This window comes from Pelmatolapia mariae, linkage group LG15 (genome assembly GCF_036321145.2).
Source record: "Pelmatolapia mariae isolate MD_Pm_ZW linkage group LG15, Pm_UMD_F_2, whole genome shotgun sequence".
Classification (NCBI taxonomy): Eukaryota; Metazoa; Chordata; class Actinopteri; order Cichliformes; family Cichlidae; genus Pelmatolapia; species Pelmatolapia mariae.
This window is the reverse complement of record NC_086240.1, coordinates 13,674,854-13,693,986: the sequence shown is the minus strand read 5'-3', so window position 1 is coordinate 13,693,986 and position 19,133 is coordinate 13,674,854. Positions and strand designations below refer to the sequence as shown.

The window sequence follows — 19,133 nt, the reverse complement described above, 5'->3', positions numbered from 1 at the left end:
ATTAGGCAGTAGCCTTACCGGTCTGGCCTTCTTAAAATGAAATTGGGCTTTATGTGGCTGTTGATATAAATGAGCTTGACCCCTGTTGTATTAAAAAAAAATTTCAGTATTAAAGTTCCTCCAGCAACAAAAAATTAAATTAAATTATATCAAAAAGTGGGGAAAAAAACAGTGTCTTTCAATTGTTATTTTAACACACTGATATTGGTAATAGGATAACCCTGCTATATGTTAGGCTAAAGTGTTACTTGACCTATTTTAGGTCATTGGTAATTAGGAGCACAGGGACAGCTTCAGCCTTGGAATGTTTCTACTTTAATGTCCCTATAAAAAAGAACATATATAAATATATTTAAAGCCTGTGTTCTGGGTTCCACCATAGCCCCCCCCCCCCTTCTAACTCCCAATTCCTGCTGTAAACTTGTTAAATACAGTAAAAAGAGGCCAGTCCTCATGCCAGCTTTCCTCACCCACCCAGCCTCACGGCACTGGTGGATTCCATGCCAGGAATTCCACTGTGCCGATGGAGTTTGTAATTTATAATGCTTGTCTCCAGACCACAATGCTTTTCTCACAAAGATTCAGGTTTCCCTAGCAACCCTAAAAGTAATGTTTTCTTTTATGGCAACGAGGGGAAAATTTAGCACGTAGCATAGCTGCACAAAAAACACAACTTAGAAAATACGGCGGCTCACATGTATGTCGAGGTAACCTAGGAGCCTCGGCACAAGTGGTTCTTATCTTCTCTTTGACGATGGAAATTTGTGGTGTGTGTGTGTGTGTGTGTGTTTGTAGTTGGTGGATAAATATGACAGAAATTAGGTGTTCTGTTTTAGAATTCAGAGAGTATGCGCTTGCTTTGAAACCAAGGCAAATCTGGGAAATGGCTTCAAGCTAAACCCTGATAAAATATCATGTGGTCTACCCCGATCACTATAAAGTCTTCTTTCTTTCACCATATTATAAACTAGTGAGGCTGATTGTTAACAGTGATCCTTAGACACCCACCCAAATCTGGGTTTGTTTCATGTGGTTTCTGTCATCATGAGAAAAAGTCTACACAGAGCTGAAACAGGGGGTATTAGAAGAGACTGACAAGCAGGTGAGTGTGTGTGTGTGTGTGGTGAGCAGGTGGGGGGATGTTTTTGCAGCTGGGAAGACAAGCATTAGCGCACTTGTTAATCTCCATGCCGGCCACCATGTGGGCATGTTTGAAAGGTTGGAGAATTCATAGCCAACAGCAGAGCGCGCGGTCAAACGGTAAACTCTGTTTTTTGTCACCCTTAGTGACTGTCACAAAGTTAGCGCCAGGCATCCTGATCTTGCAGAGAGCGTGAGCACGTTCGTTATTTCAGCTGGCTCGTTTTCCATTTGGTGCTTGACTGAGATCTCACTGCAGTGTAGGTTGGAGCAGGGGTGTGTATGTGTGTTACCAAGTTTCCTATGAACTAGCTATATAGTCACTCCGTTTCACAGACAAATGCACATTAGTGTCTCTGGAGGGGCGAGGGGAGGTGGTTCAGTGTGTCAGGTTACTATCCAAGCTTACAGTGGATCAAGGAGGAAAGAAAACAGAGGAAATGGGGTGGAGGTTACAAGTGTGTAAAGCTGACAGAGCAGGTAATGTATCTGCTAGGGATGCACTGATCGAACGTCTTCCATCTTAGAGTAAAATAACTTGAATATACAACAATCAATAGTTTACAGAAAGTGTATTTATTAGTAAAATAATAAATGACAGTGGGATCAAAATAATGAAACATATGATGGCTTGGTAGCACTTCATTTGTCTGTGTTGTGTTTTCCCTTCCTGCAGCTCTGGGTTAGATTGTTAAATATCCAGCTGCACCTGAGAGGTGGGAGTGACAGGAGTATAAAAAACCAGCTCCTGCAATCTCTCTCTTACTCGCGCGCGCACACACACACACAGAATCCGGGAGGCTGCTTGCCAACATGTGTAGTGTTTTTGTTACATGCCTCTTTTTACAACATATTGCACCTACCTTTACAAGCATCCATGCTACATGCATCCATCCAGGCATTTCATCACTGATATGTGCGATTACTCATCTCACGTTTAAGTATTTCTTTTGTTAAATAAACTAATTGAACAAACTAAGCCTTGTCTTTTTGTTGCCAATTTTGAGCCAAGTTGGTAACAAACAGGTGCTCGTCTATAGCTATTATTGCATTTTGGAAGGCAATGGTGCTTTCTCAGTTCCTTGGTGGTTGTTTTTTCATTAGTCAGTAAATTTGGAGGCTGTAAGCCTCTTCTACTGTCTTCTTCTGATTCTGGATCAGGTGAGTCACACTTTTTGTTGATTTTTATGGTGGAGCCATTTTTTCCGGCAGGCTTCAGAGATCGTGCTCTGGGTAACTGGACACATTTACTTGTATTTTTTTAGTTTGTTGTCTTTGTGCATGAAGGCGGTTGGAGCAGCTTGTCTCAGGTACATTTCCGTAACTTTTTAGGTAAGTTGGCAGCTAGTCGGTTTGTCATCAGAGTTACCGTGCTGTGTGTTTAAAACACCCACCACCAAATGCATGAAGACTACGGTCTAGTGTATGTAGTAAGTTTCTTTTGGTTAGGTAGCTAGTAAGGGAAGAGTGTGCCTTACTGTTGGGTGTTTCATACCAGTAATTGTTAACCTAGTGTTGTACAACAATTTTGTATCAATAACTGTTTTTTATTCTATCAGTTATATTCTGTGGTCCAGTCCCAGAAGTGTGTACAGTATATTTTGCACTATTTTTGTGTGGACATGGCTTCTGCACATGAGTTTTTTCAAACTCCCAATGAACAGTTGTTAACTGCTTTGAAAAAAAGAGCAGCTGGAAGTTGAAAGTTCCAAGTTGCCACTTGAAAGTGGCAGAGCATTTTGGCATTGATTGCTCTAGACTCTCCAAAAGGATGAAGTTTTTTCTATTTTAAAAGAAACGCTTATTGAGAAGGGTGTATTGATTGCAGAAGGTGGCTGCGAGAAAATCTTAGTCTTCTGAACAAACGCCTAAGGTAATTCTATCTGCATTAACTTTTGAACAGCAGAAAGAGATGTTAATGTTGCAAACACAGTGTGAAGAAAAGTGGAAACTGGAATTGAAAAGGTTAAGATTACATGTTTGTCTGCATGAAGCTGATTTCCCGAAGGGTATAGAGAAAAGTTTAGAGTTTCCTGGAAACAGGAGAGCCAAACTTATATGGCATTTGTTCGGGAGCTAACAACCTTGTTTAAAAAAATAAGCTCATATTTTTATGTTAACGTGTTAATTTCATTTATGTTAATATAATTACACTAGTGCAAAGTAATGTATTGCATTGTATCATCTCAGTTCAGTGTGAAAGTCATTAGAAGACTGGATACTAGGATCATTGGCGATACAATCAGAGGTTCAGTCATTGCAGAGGAGCCCATCTTGTGGTAATGCTATTCTTTTTCCACAATGTAAAGATGTATGGCTTAAACACATGGCTTAATTTGAAACTCCAGTTCCACAAATTCATCCTGGTTCCTTCTACTTAAAATCTCACTTGATTCTGCTGCAGTCTTTACCCTCCCCTCCCCAACACAGCTGAGTTTCTCACAGACAAAAACACCCAGTGGACGAAGCTGAAATGGCATCTCTTGGATCTCTGCAGATGTGGTCATATTACACTCAGATTTAAAAATCAAGCCAGCAGTAGTCAGAAATATCCTCCTCTTGTTTGTTCTCATTAGATGACGATCATGATGGATCTCTTAGCCGCTATCCACATAAACACACACACACACTCCAACTTCAAAGTGCAGAGAAGTTTGAGTACCAACTTGTGCATGCCTGGAAACATCTGCGTTGCAAGTTTTGGTTATGTGTTGAGGTACGATGTGAAACTTAGTGCTTCACAGATTGAATTTATCACAAATCTCAGCACAATGACAACATAAATTTAACATATCAATGGGGAAATTGGCTAAAAGTCGCCTTGATTGGCGAGCTGTCATCATTAACTTTAACCATTGTGGATGTCTGACGCCATTGTCCTTCTGCACAACCATGTTGCTGCCATTCAGCTAGGATAGGCTCGAGTCCGCTCACCAGCTGAAGATGAGTAAGCAGTTAAGAAAATGAATGAATGCATACTTGTGTAATTTACATGACGTTTCTCTTTGCCTGTTCTCACTGTGAGTGCACCTCCTCACATGTGAAAGAAAGGTGGGGAGCCAACAGGTCAGGCTTCTGATTGCTCTTAACACTTTCCAACAGTTTTGTCTTTTCTTGGATTAGCATGATGTCAATAAGAGGGGCTATTGTTAATCCCAGGCACACAGCTCTGGCTATGAGCGCACAAATCTTCTGTTTATGATGGACAACCAATCAGGAGAAAGGTTGGCCGTGTTTCACGCAGCATGAACTGAGTGGGTGAAATTGTAAATAAGGATTATGTTAAACGATGCATCATGCAAAACTACTCTAGCAAAGTCCAAGAATAAACATGTAAAGCTGGAATTTAGGGTAATAAGTCCCCTATAATTAAAATAAATAAATAAATCACTAGCTGCTGCCCTCCATCTGACCTGTAGGCTGTACTGTATATGGTAAAGTGCTAATTTTATGGTTTGCCACATTGCACATCAGTTCTGAATGGGATAAGAGGATGGTTAGACACACTACTTGACACAGTTACAGCTGGATTACCTTATAACCGCTAAAGTCCTGCCTTTACATCCTGTCTGTGCGTGTGCTTTTCTTCTTTCCATTCCTGAGTGCATACAAATGTTAAAGGTCATATATCACTCACAGGGTTAGCGGCTGTTGTTTAACATCACACGGTAATGAGGTGAGAAACAATCACCCAATCCTTATTTGTCACTTGAGAGCTCTGTGGAGGAGCCTGCTCTAAACCTGAGTCAGTACCTGACCTGGCCTTGTTGTTCTCTATTGTTTCTGCTCTTTGTTCTGCTCTCCACTCATCAGTATTGATTTCGTATGAACCATAACAGTATCTGTATAAGTCCCAGACAATATACTTTAAGAGCTGGTGGGTGCAGAAATGTTGTGTAGTGTAGTGTTTTGAAATTAGCTGACGAAGTCTATCCTACTTGGTTCCCACACTTTGTTTTTGTACGTGCTTTGTGCAATATGTTTCACATGAAAGATATGAGGAAAAAGTAATTGGTTGACTGGTTGAAATGGGAAGCTTAACCATCAGCTTTATATGTGCGATGAGCCACAGACTGGATCATCTGCTTACCTTTGGGTGTGACACAATGTAAGACATATTTGTGTTTTCAACAAGAGAATGTCAGTGTCACGAAATGGGTGGTGTAGAGGGTGTGTTTTGTCACCATACTCGCTCAGCTACATGTCACAGATCCTTAATTCAGGCCTTGGCTTCTTGGAGCTGGGTGTACTCAGTATTTCAGCTGTTCTGTGCGTGCCTGTGTGTTCAAGAGTAACTGGGTGAAACATTGAGACGATCTGGAGTTGTTATTATTCTCATTTGTTATTGTTTCATAGCCTTGCTGTGACTTTAAAAACTGATTTTCAAACTGTCAGTGAATGCAATGATATACATGCAAAATGCTTATAATGGGTGTGTGTTTGCATGTGTGGGTAGCATGGAATACAAATCAAAACAAAGAGGCTTTCTGTGTGCCGCCTCTTGATGCAACGTAATGACCTGAATTGTTTCTTTGCCTCTGCTTTTTTGGAGCCTCCCAGGCTTGTTTGGGTCAGTGGGAGTTTTCATGAGTTTATTCCACTTTGAGAAAGAAGTTTCCACAGGGAACACGCAGCTGGATGTATCTTCACTGTATATGGGCACACAAGTCTCTCTGTGTTTGTGTTAATGTCTTTGATTGCAGCTTAATCTGGCTGCTTGGGAAATGGGAGGAAACTTAACTTTGCAAAGTCCTGGCTGGAAATGTGGGAATGAAGGCCTGGGCCAAAGCATCTCCCCTGGGTGTGGTTGTGTGTGGGACTCTTTGGTGCATGTGCATGAGCAGCATTGAGACACCCCGCCCAGGCAAGATGACAAGCTCTTCAAGACCACACTGGGAATGGCAGAAAATCATCAGTCTTAAATGTTCCAACAGTTGTTAAACACTCACAGACCACTTTTTTCCTCTCCTCCTGTGGATCTCTTATTTTCCACTGCAGGCACTTCCCATTTCATTCCTCCTTTCTTACCCCTTGTCCTCAGCTCATTACAGTTACAATCTATGTTGCCTATTCTACGTTCTGACCTATCGCATGACTCCTACTTTCTTGCTACAGTACTAAATATTTTTGTTGTTTGGTGCATAAAATGATACAAATCTATTTAGTTATCATGCTAAAAATGTTATATAAAGTTGTGGCATGGTTATTTAGCAACTAGCATAGATCCATAACAACCCACTTTGTTTTTCCAGCGTTGCATAGAGAGGCTCAATAGAGATGGAAAGGACTGACTAGAAGCGATACATGTACTAATGAGCTGATGAAGTTCTAGGATGTAAACAAAGGAATCTACTTAAGTGGAATTAAGTGAAGGTCCAACATATTTTAAAAGGTTTGGATTTCCTGCTTATTGAATTTTAACTTGGTGTCTGATGTGCGATGTTGTGTTGAGATATAACGATCACACAGACATTATTGTTAAAGAAGAACCTGTTTGTGGTTAAAAGAGAGAGGAAAAAGCCAGAGAAGGCCAAAACATGTTGAGGGCAGATTACGCCACGTGACAGGAGAGGCTCACAAACTTGAAATCAATGTGGAATATCAGGAAGGGAGGCTGGAGGAAACAAACACAAAGTTAATTGCACCGCTTCATCACCTAACTCCTGCAGCACATCAACATCAAAGAGTGACAGCAGAGTCGGAAGGTTTCTTTTGGGGATTTTCTGTCAGCGGAGAATGGCTGTTGGTTGAGCTTATTTTGTGATCTGTCTGAACTGCATGCTCAATGATTGTATAGTTTCAGAATCCAGTTTGACAAGGCAGTTAGCTAACATGGGACTTCTCACCCACAATCAGGTAGTCTCAGTCTGTCTGTGTCTGACCCACGTGTACAGACATTTTGGAGACAAGCGAACCTGGTAAAACATTGTTGGGTTGGTGAACTAATGCCAGATCATGGAAAATTACCAGGATAAATAAGGAATGATTATAACATACCTCGACTCTTACCCTTCTTTCATTTCTCTTTACACAGTAAAGTACTTGTACTTCTGCTTTATCGTAAACATTTAAATCACTGTTGTTGTTCTTGCCAGTGAGTCACAACACTATGGATATAAGCTAAATTGAATCTCAAAATAAAATCCAATCAGCATTTTGCTGTCTTCCTGTGATTATCTACCCCCGGAGTGCAGAGCGGAGGGCTGCACTGTATGCTGGTGACACTGTAGGCTGCAGCAGCTGAAATGCAGGATGACGCCAGAATGTGGCAGGTGGCAGGATTAATGCACAGCTGGGTTACCGTTTCATGATATTAAGCATGAATATGTCTTTTCAGCTCACTTTGATGTGGTTAACTCAATGTCATGTCCATGAAATCCTCCAAAACTGTGTGTGAAACACCAAATATGATGTTTATATTGATTTATGCTTTGTGTGTATTCTTCTGAGATCATTTGAGAAGATTGTGCATCTATTAGTGTGATTACTGTAAACGTAAAAATACTGAGGTGACAGTCGTGCATTACGCTGCAGGGCGACTGCACTGTCCCTGCCAGAGGGCGATGTGAGTAGATGAATCGCTGATGGGCGGTCTCATGTCTGTGCACAAAGATTCATAAGGTCCTTTGTATTATTCATAATTGAAAGTAGGAGTTCTAGTGTTAGCTATGATGCTGAGCCAGGGAACACTGCATGTACGCATGTTTTGCATATCTAACTTCTTATCTCACTTGCCATTTTCGACCTTTATGTTCACATACACATTTAGACCTAATATATGGCAAGAGTTAATTATATTAAGTTTTATAAGTAATTTTCTGTCTAATCACTGAAGCTCAAATACCAGACATCCAGGAAACAATCAACTTTGATTGTCATGTAAACTTAGGACTGTTTGTGGTGAGACGTGGAATGAAAGGGTTTCATTCATTTCTTTCAGTCTCTAGTCAGAAGTGGTATTTGGATATAAAGCGTGAGAGAGATGTTTGTGTGCATATTTAAGGGGGGGGCATTTTTGCATGGCTTCAGTGAAGCAGCTTGACGATGCTCTGGGGACGGTGTGTGAGGATGGACTGACAGGGGGAGGACGCCTGTCTCTGACTGACGCACCCTAGTGGAAAGTTCCTTTTGGTGTCTGCTTCCTTCACTCACTGCCAAAGCCAGCCTGACCCGAACCATTTCATTCCTCTGAGTTGTGACCAGACCAGCTGCCGCAGCTCTCTGTGGAGGGTAGTGGATTTAATTCAGTCAGACTCTGGAAGCTGGTCACCAAGCTGGCATCGTCTCTTCTACTTCCTCTTTGTTAAGGAAAGGAAAGCAAAAAACAAAACACAGGAAAATATACTTTCTCTTTTGCCCTCACCCTCTGCCCTCTCTCTCATTTCTCTCTCTCTTACTCTTTTTTCACTCTCTCTGTGTGGGAATAGAGCTGTTTGTTCAGTTGGCCCTCATTGACTAAATATATCAATGGGCAAATGGACTCTGGCTTTTTCCCTGTTCCCTGCTCCACTGCCCCGGCTGAGACCTTCGGTGAATGTCAGGACCCACGTCTCAGTTTTAACTCAGTCTGCTGTAACAGTTCTGTTTTTCTCAGAGTCAGGGACACTGATTGCTTCACTTTGATGTAAACCAAAGGCAAAAGAGGTGGCTGTCCTAACCCTAAACCGTTCTGCTAAGGCACGCTCATTCTGGGTCGCGGTTATTTGAATTAGGGCTGTTTCCAGCAGTATTGTGTTTGCAGGCGAGAATCAACTGATTTCACAAAGCGTACAACACACACACACACACACACCCACCCACCCCTCTCTAACCTGTCACTTACCTATTAATTATTTAATTAACGATCTGTTTTTCTCACTCGTGGTTTTTTCTCAGCCTTATGTGTGCGAACGTTTGCATATCGTGACAGAGTGCCCGACCCGGCACCCCACATAAACCCACCCAGCGTCATCGATGAATGTTGTCACACCTCCACTTCCTCTTTCTTTTTTCTTTTTTTCTTGTTCTCTCACTCTCTCACTCACTCACTCACTCTCCCACCACCCACCACCAACGCTGCTGCCACTACCTTGTCTTCCTGTTCCGGATTACTTGTTTTCCTTTTTCTTTCTCTCCATTGTCTGTGTGTGTGTGTGTATATATATTTGTAAGGTCTGTATTGCTGTCATGAATTTGGGTAAATGGATGTCGTGGCGAAAGCGTAACTTTTTTAGAAGAAAAGGAAAGCATGAAAGTAGCCTCGATTTAGGTAAGCTTGTCTTGATTAACCTAAAAAGCAGACTAAACTCACGAGCATTGATTCTCTTTTTCATACCCGAAGGAGCGTAATTGTGAACGTTACCCTTAACTTTGATCAATTGATCGATTCTTTTTCTTTTCCTCCTTGTGATTTTTATAAAACTTATCTCTTTCTGTCATATTTTAGTCGTAGTGTGCATACTTTTTATTTGTGTGAATGAGATAGTTGAGCATCCCTGGGTTTTATGGCTCCTTATCTAGCCAGTCAACCATCACACAGCAGAAGACTGCTGATCAGCAGTCGTGTTGTGATTTATCTGCACAATGGAAGAGAGTGTGATGTCTCATTACGTCACATCCACAAAACACTCATACTCTACTGAAAAAGTAACTACACGAAGCTCTGCAAATTGCAATACAGAGCTTGCACCACCTCTTGATAAGGCTGGAGTAAAGACTGCCAACATTTACACATAATTGAGTTAAGCGTTTACATTTCTTTCACTCCAGCTCCTCTGTGTTGTGTTAAAGTTGGTTGGTTGGTTTCCAACCTTAGTTCGAGTTGTGTAGACTTCCAGCAAATGCAGATAGGAAAGTTAACGCCTGTGCCCCACCGCATCGCCTACTCCATAATCCCGTGTTGCATCTATGTTTGTGTGCCAATCTCTGTCTGACATGCCGATTTTTGCCTTTGTTTTCCCCAAACTTGCATTCTGTCCCGTCGCATGCTGGAATGATGCCGAACAGCATTCATCTATGTTCGCCCCCTATCACACGATGCATCATGACTCCCCACTCTTGGCTTGCCCTGTCCTGTTTCGCTCTGCTCCAACCACTTTCCCTGACAGCGTCCCTGGTTCCCTCCTCTCTCCTTTTTCTCTCTGTTGCTGCATTCTTGTGATCTGTTCCTCTCTCTGTGGTCAAGGAGTGACAGACGCATAGGAGAGACAAGAAGAGGGAGGCAGGAATATCGAATTTTTCTTTGCGCAGATACTCTTGGACTATCTCCTCCGGCTCTTTACTTGACTTCTGTTGGTTCTTATGTTGAGCGTTGCGGTGGCCTCTGGTAAAAGATGGCTCAGCATGGACTCAGTCTTAGAGGTAGGAACTTTTGACAGGTGTGCGCGCTTGTAGTTTGGTGGCAGCTAGGTGTGTCGCAGGTGTGGTGGACCTTGGTTTTAAATCATGCGTATTTTTAGTGCTCTTGCAATCTGATCAAGGTGTAGGCAAGATATGGGGTGGCTGGATTAAAAGGAGAGTATGCCATGAAACGAGAGATTTTGTTTTCTCAAGCAAATTGTCTTTTTTCTGTTTTTCTTCTCTCATGCACTTTGTTAAATGTGCCAAAGATACTGGTGGGGTTTACCAAAGGTTAGTTTTTGGACATTTCTTTTTATTTCTACTGAAAGACTGAACATATCTCTTGCACAAGCATACAAAAATACAAGCTATATTTGGACTGTTGTAAATTGGGCATATGGAGTTGAAACCAGTTCGAGTTCCTTCACATTCCTTCGCTGCATTTATTTTATTTTTATCTTTCCCTCACTTTTACAAGCAGCACAGGCGATTTACACTGCTCTTGTTAAATCTCTGCCGTGTGTGGGGTGATCCGGCTTGTTGAACAAAATTCGTCACCCTGGCCTGACTTCCCCAAAGCCCCGTGCCCTCTCACCTCACTGTTTCTGCTCAGCCCTAATTACACGCACCTCTGCAGACCACGGGGGAGTTTTGAAGAATGTAAGTGGGGATATGGGTTAATCCATTTGGACGTTATGAGTGTTTTCCTTACAAATTCCCAGATCTTGGCAAGGGTAGAGTGTCAACAAAGCTGTACGGGCTGGGGCAAGCTTAGACAAGTGACCAGTGGGGTGGGGGGGAGGAATGCATAGGAAATTATAGGAATTCTATTCATTCCTCTAAACCTACAGATTCAAAGTAATACACGTCTGCCAGCACACTTAAAGTCAGACTGAGCGGTATCCTTGTATGAGCGTGATTGTTGTAGGATTGTGTGTATTTCCTGTATACGGATTAGTGCCTTTCATTCAACCGTGGGTGGTGCTCTCCTGACAGGACAGTCCGTAGCCAAGGCTCCTTCCAAGCAGCCATCAAGGTGAAGTTCAGCATGTGATGCTTTTTTTTGTGAGCTGTGTAGCAGCCAAGCCAAGAGCTCAGTTTAATGCTTCACCAATGACCTGAGAAAGGCACGCATTCAGTCTAATTATTTTTGGTGTAGCCACACTCATGCTAGTTGTTTTTTTTTCTTCTTTCATTTACCCTTCCAGACACTTCAGCTAATGCAGGAGCTGTATTGTTGACGTGTTAGCCGTCCTCATTCATCGGTCGAACATGCATTTTAAGCCGTTCGCTGAAACGGTGAACTGGGAAAACCTTGGGCTAAGATTTTAGCTGCTGGGTATGAATTAGTTAGAGGTAACAGCTGCTCACTGGTGTGGCAAACTTTGTAAATATCTCTGTTTGGAAAAGCTCCGAGCTCCCGTGTGTTTACTGTGTGGTGCTGTCGTGGAAACCCTGATGGTTTGTTTGATTTCTCACCTCAGTGCTTTCCACATAGTTTTCCCCGTTTTCTCTACTTTGTGGTCACAGGCTCTCTCCACCTGTGAGAGCGAGGGGGAGACCGGGGCTGTATTTTATGTGTCTGCTCTTGTGTTCCCAGCTGGCTGCTTTGAGAAACATGTGTGCTTCTGTTAATTTTTTTTCTTCTTTTTTGCTCCTTGAACATTTATGTTATATTATGTTTTTCAGGTGTGTTTCTGATTCTTTTTCTCAGGTTCGTTAGCACTGTTTAAACTTTAATTAATGTGCTGTTATCCAGCAGTTAGGGAAATGATTGCAGTTTGGCAGCTTGATGGATCTTGGCCAAATTTCAGGAAAAATAAACTTGTGTTATCACACCAGGTTCAAAGAGTGAACTGATTAGAATTTGTGCATCAAAGGTCACTGACTTCATGAAACATGCTTTGAACATAACTCAAGAATTCCTACTGTAATTGTAACAAAGTTGTTAGTCTGGACAGAAATAGATGTGAACTGTAAAGTGGGTTTGAGTTTTTTAGAATTTATCACCTTGGTTTTAGTCATTCTGCAAACAGGATGAAACACAACACTTTGGTCTTAAGCTGTGGTGTGGGTGCACACCCATGCATACCATGTATTGAGAGTATGAGTTGGATCACTCTGCTGAACTTGAGATTACTCCTCCTGATGTAATCGTTACTTCCTTTTTTGACCACTGGCAACCCCCCCCCCCCCCCCCCCCCCCAAAAAAAAACAAACAAAAACAAAAAAAACAAACAAAAAACAATCACTTGTTTCTCAATAGTATATAACAGTATTGTCTGTGCAAAGCATATACAGACTAAGACTGATGTGTTTATGTATGGCTCAGTTATCTGACATATGTTGACTATTTGGCAGGGCTGGAATATTTTTCTCCGTGAAGGAATGTGCATGTAATTCTTGCTTCACTGTGCTTGTGCTGTATATTTACTTCTCCTCATTTGGTTGATAGAATGTGTCAAAGCAGATTACATGAATAAGTGAAGTGAAAGTTTCCAAACTGATTGGACGAGGAACTGGTAAAAGATACTGAAACAAGAAATACCTGTGTCATATTAATGAACAATAATAGAAATGTTAAAAATAAGCTAATCGGTTTCCATTTGAGAAATTTCAGTGTTTTAATAGTTTAAAAACTATATTTGGATGCTAAATTTAAAAAAGTAGTTTTTAAGCGCAAACATAAGTGCATAAAAAGTAATCACAAATACAGTAATGGCATATAAAACAATGTTTAAATAGAACCTAAAATGAGGCTTTGCGCTGTCTTCTTTGAAGGCTTTCCTACATTAATAGAAGCATTGGTGTGTTTATGTGCATATTGAAGTGTGTAAACCTTTAAAGGTGCATGTGGCGGACCATATCAGCATTCTCTGAGCTTTGCTTTGATGCAAAATTTCCTGCTGCAGAAATGCACGTTCTGATGGTGTAGATGTTAATAATTAATGTTAATAATAAATCAGTGTCCAGCCTAACTGCCTCAGGTAAGTGGCTCAGAGTTTTACTGGCCTGCAATAAAATATTATAATTTAATTATCATAATAATTTATTTATATATTCCTTTAATCTAAATCAGATAAATAATGTTACTAAAGCTTTGAGGTAAATAGGGTCTAGTACACCCCATGTCCCTCTTTTAGACTCACCCCTGCTTGCTGCAGGTATCACTGCAATAGAAAGTGGGACGGTTGCTGTCAGCTTTTAGCAAGCTGCGTGATTTAAACACGATATTTGACTAAGTTACCAGTTCATCTGCCCACATGCGCTTCTATTTTAAACTTCTGCGGCTTTTTGTACATTTTTCAGTGTAAAACCAACAGCGGTTGATGGAAGCAGCTACAATATTTGTTTTTCCTTGACACTGGAGCTTGCTGAGCAGGTGGTTTGATTTGATTAAGGACGCTCACTAGCTTTTTCCCAGTAAACTTTTTTATGGTGATTACAGTGACAAGCGCTGCTGTTTTGGACACTAGAAGAAATGTTTATTCACTCCACCTGAGCTCACAGTCGTGAAAACAGCTCGGCCTCTTTGCTTTTTGCTGTGTGTGTAGACGTGCTAAACTAGCCATGCTAAACTACTTGCATAGTGACAGCTGAGCACTGCAGCGTCATGGGTTAATGAAGCATCGAAGCAAAAATGTTTGCATTGTGGTTTTTTTGTTAGTTATTCAATTTACTCAATGAGTCTTTGCAGCCCTAGTAAAAGCTTGATTCATTGATGGATAAAAGGACCGGTTACTCACTGAGCAACAAGACAGTGCATAAGATCTTAACTGATGTGTTAAGCAGATTATTTAAAGCGTAACAAAAAGTCAATATTGTATATTTATTCTATTTATTCTATGTCTAGCATGTCTATTCTATGCTATTGTTGGTGTATTGTCAATAAAAAGCACCATATGTAGACCATAAGTCTTTAATGTTTATGCCTCCATCACGTCATCACTTAAAGACCGGATTAAACAGTCAGGTTTGTAATAGCAGGTTTTTAATTCAGCTCCTTAACAGATGCAAGAATGTGCGCTGAATTATTTTTGTCAGTACTTGTCACGCTGGACGTTCGTATCACATCAACTTACAATGAAGTGAGGCTTAAACTTGAAGCCTCCCAACTGATTAGAGCAAACACTTATGGCTCTGGCCCATTTACGAGGAAATTATATTTTAATTAAACAACATAAAAAGTAAAAATACAATTTTTAATTACCTAAACAAGATGTCATTGTAAGACTTGTTGCACAGACTGTACATTGCAACACACTGAGTGTGCACGTGTGCTTCGGGGAGACTAGAAGAGTGTAAAAGGAATGTTTGTGTCCACAATCAAGCATAATACCTGCCTTACACAAATAGGACTGTAGCTGAATTGTGTATGTGATGCAGTGACTAGCTACGAATTGGAAAACTGTCATCGGTGTACATGTGTAATGTAAAGTTGTAAACTTGTGCATACTCCCCTTTTTTATTAAATCACTTTTTCTTGTGTTGCTCATGCAAACACACTCTTGAACACACTTTCTCACACACAGCCTGCTGCCTACTTTGATCTATCCTGCAGCGAGGCATTCCTGTGCTGCAGCGAGTAGGAGCAGCAGACAGATTGAGGGGGAGCATTGTGTATGAATCGAGTGTATTGTCCTATGAAGATGGTAAGGTAGAGAGTCTAGGAGACCTAAACCCCAAGAGACCCTCTCCCCAGGGGCCTCTACAGGGTGCCAATAAAGCTGTAAGAACAGGAGGCCTGTGCATGGGCCTTTTTATAAAAGGAAAATTGATATTGTGTTGAAAGCATACCTGTCTTTGCTCCTTGTGAGCTATTTTCTCAATGTTCTTGCCAGTGATTCCTCCCCTTTTGGCTGCCTTTCTCTAGTATTTTTGGCCCACTCTGCTTGCCCCCCCCCAGCATTGTTTTTGTCTGGTGGTCCACCTATTTTTCTTTCATCCCTTTCCTTGTCTGTTCTCCTTGTCAGAACATGTTTAACCACCTGTAAGTTATCTACTGTAATTGATCATCATCTGTTATTGGGTGCCGTGTTATGGCTCGTGGTCTTTGCCAACCATTTTGTCATTTTGTTTTTCAACATGAAACCTTCTTTGTCTCATGTATCCTTTTTCTGTCATCATCTTCATTAAACCTTTCCATCAGCTGTCTTCTTTTCTTTAAGAATAATACAAAAAAGGAAAAGAAACCCCAAGCGTTTTTTTTCCCTGCCTCAAATTTATATGGAAGAAGGTTCAACCAACACTCAGGAGGTGTTTGTATAGCAGTCTGTGATTCGATGCACTAAAGACAATGACACAAAGATAGCAAAGTTCAGGCGTATACCAGTCTAGGCAACAAGCCTCTTCTGGTTTGGTCCCCACCTCAAAATCTAACCTAGCCAGTTGCCTATTTCCTCATACTCTTACTAGTCCTAGTCTCTTACTACTTCGTCCTATCCTGTGGCATTTCTGATGAAATGTATATTATAAAAATATTGTCCATTTCCCTCATCTGCCCTTACTTATTTGGTCGTTAATTTCTTTTAGATCACTGATTTGGGGAAAGTCAGAGGAGAAACCCTCTCTGCTACCACTGTTTATCCAGGCCCGTCACCTGTTCACCTGTTTCACCTCTGCTTCTACTCTACTCTTACCATGCACTTGTTTTTATGCAGTTTGTCACCCAGCCAGCCGCTACACAAACACACACACTCTACACATCCCAAACAGAGAAGCCAACCAGTGCTGAGGCTGGTGATGTTAACCTTTTGACCTTTTGTTCACTTCATGGTGCTTTGCACAGCTGCTGGTTGAAATGACACAAAAGGCACTTTAACAGCTTTCCTAACCTTAGATTACAGTCTGATCAAGACCTCAGCCGGAGTGTTTTGAGGCAGATGTGAATACGTCTTTTTACCCGTTTCCTTGGTTGTTACACTGAAATTGACTGAGAACTCAATGGACTAGTTATTTTAGAGTTCATAGAAACGCACACATTAGAAAGAAGCCTAAGTAAAATTGCAGAACATGGCAGACTCCCTGCATTAATTCACTAATGTAACTGAGGTGTAAAATCGCTGATATATATACGTGCAAATATTGGTGTCATAACCGAAAAGGTTTATTTTTAGGCCCACAAAACTGAAATAAATTCTCAAGAGAAGTCCAAGGCTTTGTGCGAGCTACTCTGATCCATTACAGGAGCCAGCCATCGCCCTGGCACATCAAAGCAGCTGACCCTCTGCCTGTCACACAATGAGGCCTTATTAGAGAGCCATGTTGGAGAGAATAAAGGAGGCGCAGGAAGGGAGGGAGTCAAGTGGGAAGAGAATGTGAAATATTTGTACAGTTGGATTCAGGGGAACATTATAAATGGACAAGGGTGTGCGCACATGTGCAAAAAGGTTTGTTGGCTTTACTTGTCACACCGTGCACCTGTTGACTTTTGGTACGCACGTTTAAAATACCCCTCATTTTGTTCTGGTAATTTTCTGATGTTCCAGCCACATTGATCGGGATGCTTTTAAGTCAAACAGCCTCAGGCTGTAATTACCATTTACCACATCAGTGTAAGTTAATTTGTGCCGAGATCAAGTCGCTTCCTGAAAAAGCAGGTGGAAATGGACATCAGGTTGTAACAATGTTTGCTGCTTCTTTTAAAAGGCTGACTGTACCTGACGTCACTTTTGATCCACCTGTTCATGTTCTTGACAATCAATTCTTCTTTTTTTTTCTTTTCCTGCACAGATGAGCATGACGCAGTGCAGAAGAAAACGTTCACCAAATGGATAAATGCACAATTCTCCAAGGTAATGTGAAACATTAGAGCCAAACATTTTCAAATGGATGTCAAGCACGTAGAGGAACCTGTGCTTTTTTTCCTCATAGTAAAAAAAAATATCTCCATCTGCCTAATAATGTTGTAAAATGTTAAATCTGCAGTTACTGAGTCAGCAGAGCATTTGCGTCTTTTTCGTACTACGTGACTAAGCACTCAGCAATCCCACTCTGTAAATTTGCGTTGTCCGTGTTGCTGTGTGGTTACTAAACACTTCCTCTTTGAAATAATACCACTTCCAGTTGATCGTGGAATATCTAGGAGAGAAGAAATTTCACAATGAGCTTGCTGTAATGTTGGCTTCCTGTTACAGTACTACACTCAAATGCAGTGAGCTCTTTAAACGACCATTCATGCACAAAAGTTTTTTAAGATAGACTGTATGTCTAGGTGCTTGATTTTATACACCGGTGGCAATGAGACTGAAGATTAACAGGTGTGGCCCAGTACTTTTTTCCATACTGTGCAGCTGCACAAACTGATGGATGACATCTTTCTTGTGCCAAAGAGACATGAGGGGTACTTCCCACAGTCTGACCTGCATAGACCTGCTCCAGAGTTAGTCTTCTAAACAACTGTTAACTGAATAATTAACTTGAACTTGAGCTGCAGCAACTTATCAGTGAAGTGGGTGTTTAACCCTTTCATTACCAAGCTGCATCATTAGACTAAAGCTCAGGGGGCACAGTGACCTCAAGACCCATCCATGATACCAGCGCTGCCGTATTATTATTTCTATTATTTCTTAAGCTCAAAACTAAATAATAAATTAGAAAAGGTTAATGTCTTTCAGTTTATGTCAGAGCGCTAATAGTCTATGTGTGTGGTCCTTGTATATATTTTTTATTCTTAGAAAACGACAATCAGAGAATGATATTAAATATTTTTGGCTGATTTATTTTTCTAGTTGGTCTACCTGAGCTAATTACTGTCCTCACACTGTTTTCTCCTAAATACTTTGAGTTTCACTCTTAAACTTGTTTCATTTGGATAGTTTCAGATTTGTTGAATGTGTGTGGCTTTAATACTGGTTGTTACAATGTGCCAAACTTTCTCTTCTTCTTTCTGCATACCACTGTGACATGTGAGCTTATTCTCAGTGACGCTTGAAGTGTTTGAATTATATGTAAATGCCTGTCTCTCCAAAGCTGCAGCCACACTCAGGGCCTCTTATCACTGGTATTGACTGTTTGAATCCAGTCTTATGATAAATCTAATGCAGAAATTGTGGTGTTTCCAGACAGGGAAGACGCCCATCAAAGACATGTTCACCGATTTGAGAGACGGGAGGAAGCTGCTGGACCTTCTGGAGGGTCTCACTGGCAGTGTCCTGGTGGGTTTTTGTATATGTGCATTAACATTTGTGAGACTTTTTTTTTTTTTTTGTCATTATTTGAATTTGACATTTAAAAAAACGTTTGCTGTTTCAATGCATGAAATTCGAGATTTGATTTCAAGGAGGCGTGTTCAAGCCGCAGAAATGCTTATGAAAGGTTTGGCAGTGCATGCAGTCAAATTATAGTAGTGCAGTGTTTTGTTTTGTTTCTTTTCCCCCCTTTCCTCCTCCTCCTCTTAAGTGAAAGTCATGCCAGTACAAGCACATGCACGATGTGATGTAAACACAAAAGGTTAAATCTAATGTAAACATCTGAGCCACTCTGGAGTGCTTGGCTTTTGCTTCCTAAATTAAAACACATATTTTACGCTTATGTTATTTCTTATTTAATTTTGGTAAATACCTGTTATGTTATTTGAATTTCTGCAGCTTTCAGCAAACTATCACTTTACTCACCTAAAACTTTATCCAAAAAGAGGTTGGCATAATGGATAAAGAAGTATTATCGGAAAGGAG

The 19,133-nt window shown here is 41.0% G+C and overlaps 1 protein-coding gene across 5 annotated transcripts in view; it reads left to right on the top strand.

Moving 5' to 3' along the window:
• The window catches only part of utrn (utrophin), a 191,444-nt gene that overhangs the window by 3,330 nt on the left and 168,981 nt on the right, over nt 1–19,133 (top strand). For 4 of the 5 annotated variants that reach the window (XM_063496278.1, XM_063496276.1, XM_063496277.1 and 1 more), the window contains exons 1-3: nt 9,307–9,388; nt 17,191–17,252; nt 18,522–18,614. In XM_063496278.1, the coding sequence (XP_063352348.1) occupies nt 9,307–9,388; nt 17,191–17,252; nt 18,522–18,614 (237 nt within the window). Of the gene's footprint in view, nt 1–9,306; nt 9,389–17,190; nt 17,253–18,521; nt 18,615–19,133 lie in introns of those variants that run through there. The other variant, XM_063496275.1, reaches the window with a different exon arrangement.